This window comes from Corapipo altera, unplaced genomic scaffold (assembly GCF_003945725.1).
Source record: "Corapipo altera isolate COAL_440 unplaced genomic scaffold, ASM394572v1 52b, whole genome shotgun sequence".
NCBI classification, from domain to species: Eukaryota; Metazoa; Chordata; class Aves; order Passeriformes; family Pipridae; genus Corapipo; species Corapipo altera.
In genome coordinates this window covers 4,213,390-4,215,748 of record NW_020884922.1, presented here as the reverse complement: position 1 = coordinate 4,215,748, position 2,359 = coordinate 4,213,390, and the positions used below count along the sequence as shown (strand labels likewise).

The window sequence follows — 2,359 nt, the reverse complement described above, 5'->3', positions numbered from 1 at the left end:
GCAAAGTTTCACCATTCGGTCCGTACTCCGGACCCCGCTATTGCTCCCCACAGCCACCTCTCTCGTGTCTCCCAAGAACGAGATAAATAAAAGTCTGTTAGAGGGAGCCCCCCTCAGGAAACTTACGTTTGATCTGCCTGGGTTTGCTCTGTTTCCTTCGGGACATGCTGCTCGGCGTCCGCTCCTGCCTTGCTCCAGGTACAGGAGTGGAGCTGGGAGGGGACAGGGGTGGAGGGAAGGTGACAGATCAACAGACGGGATTCATAGAGGAGCCGGTAGCCGCCTTGAGATGCAAAGTCAAATGACAGAAAAACAGGGAGAGGGGAAAGAGTGTGTGCGCGTGTGACAGAGGAAGAGGGGAACACAAACGGAGATCGGGGTGGGTGAGACGAGAGCGAGAATGAGGGGAGAGAGAAGCAGAAAGAGCGGAGGGAGGGAGCAGGGGAAGGAGCGAGGGAGGGAGGGAGGGAGAGAGAGGAGGAAGGAAGGGAGGGAGGGAGGGAGGGAGAGAGGGAGGGGAGAGCTTGGCTCCTCGCTCTCTCTCTCCCTCTCCCGCCCGCTCTCTGCCGTTGCCGCGCCGCCTCCGCTGCCCGCGCCGCGCTCCGCTCCGACTGACAGGCGGCGGGAGGTGCCGCCGAGGGAGGGGGCGAGGGAGGGGCTTTCCGGGACGGGGGGGCGGAAAGAGGGGGGCGTTTGTCCGTCAGGCTTGACGGGCAGTGGCTGCTACCAGCGACAAGTCCGCATGCAAATCGCCTCCTGCCTCTGGGGCACGGGCTGCCGAGGCGGGAGGCTTCAATCGTCCCGGCGCTGTCAGGGCTGCGGGTTGCGGGCAGAGCCGCAACTTTCGCGAAAGAGGCACGGCAGGGGAACGGGAGAAGAAACTCGCTGACAACAGGCAGCCGGTACGAGTGTCCCCGTCCCGCGCGGGGTGTCCTGGCACAGCCGGCTGTCCCCGCCGCGGAGCATCGCCCCTAGCGCTGCCCGTGGCTAGAGCAAACCCGTCCTGCCGTCCTGCCCCCAGTCTGGGAGGTCCCGGACGGCCCAGGGCTGGGCGCCGAGGGCAGTTTTTCCACCGCCACCTCCGGACCGAGCGATCCCGGCTGCGCCTCGCAGGTGCCGCCGAGCGCGGGCAGCGCCGCCGCCGCCGGGGCCGGCCCGGAGCCCCGGGTGCCGCCGGGGCCGCCGCACGGACGGAAGGACGGTCCTTCCTTCGCCGTCCACCGACCTCTTGCACCCGCCTGCGACAGCCCGGGGTCACGGGTATGCTGGCTGTGCGGCCATCGCTGTTTGCCCCCCACAAGTGATCGGGTTTTGACTCTTAAGTGAGCGAGGAAGACAAGCCGACTGATTCCCTCGGCTTCTTTAGTTTTCCCCTTCTAAATAGAGGTAACAGTGAAAAATTTTTTCTTGCACAGTAGAAGCCAACTTCTGACGCTCCCATTACCTACACCAGTTAAGTGTTTTGGCAGAATTAAAACCATTAGCAATGCTCATGTTTACACTCTGTGTCTTTAGGAAAAAATTTCTCTTGAACATTCTAATGCTTGAATAATCTCATTTACATATATAGTTGTAAGTAACTTGGTATGAGCAGACTATGCTCCCTGTACCTCAGTGCATTGCTAAGCATTGCACACCCATCACCACGTTCTCAGTTTTGTCAAACACTAACTTTTCAAAAATCTTGGAGAAAAAACCAAACACCAACCACACAAACAAAACAGAATTAGCCTGATTTCATTTATGCCAAGTTAGGGCATTTGATACTGAAATGTCTTTGTGCTTCCACAAATTTCAGGTCTGACTGATGAATGTAGTACAACATTAAGTGTCCTTACAGCTTCACTAGCAGGAATTAAATTACTTACGTTCAGGTAAACTTCAGCATTGTTTTAAGTCTTGCCTCCGTGGTTAAAATACTCTCAATAAAAACAGTTCAACCTCTCAAAACTTTCAGTGGTTATTTATTGGGGCAATATTGCAAAAGTAAAATCTTCAAATAGGCAGCAGGAAACCTAATACAGTGAGGTGCTAAGATTTTCCATCATATTTTGTTAGAAAATAATGTTCATAAATGATAACTGTGTTACAAAAACACTTTTTTATTAAAGAAAAGATCATGATGGAGTCTGTAAAAGTTGTTTAACATTTATTGTTCAGATACTTTAAAGAATCTGAGTAAATAAGTGTTTTCCATTTAGCTGAAGTGATTGTGGTGTGCCAAATTTGTATTTCAAATTCTGTCTTTGAGGTGTAGGCTCATGGTTAAGTGTCAATGTAATAGTAGTAGTGTTTTCAGGAAGGTATTCTATGGCAATAGAGAAACATGATAAGAATACACCAAGTGAAACGCCCTGCT

General features: G+C 52.9%; 1 protein-coding gene across 4 annotated transcripts in view; it reads right to left on the bottom strand.

Annotated features, from left to right (window-relative positions):
* The window catches only part of ZFPM2 (zinc finger protein, FOG family member 2), a 306,960-nt gene extending 306,480 nt beyond the window's left edge, over nucleotides 1-480 (bottom strand). For 2 of the 4 annotated variants that reach the window (XM_027657044.1, XM_027657047.1), the window contains exon 1: nucleotides 127-480. In XM_027657044.1, the coding sequence (XP_027512845.1) occupies nucleotides 127-166 (40 nt within the window). In that variant the 5' untranslated portion in view covers nucleotides 167-480. Of the gene's footprint in view, nucleotides 43-126 lie in introns of those variants that run through there. The other 2 variants (XM_027657043.1, XM_027657046.1) reach the window with 1 other exon arrangement.
* Between the last annotated feature and the right edge of the window lie 1,879 nt (nucleotides 481-2,359).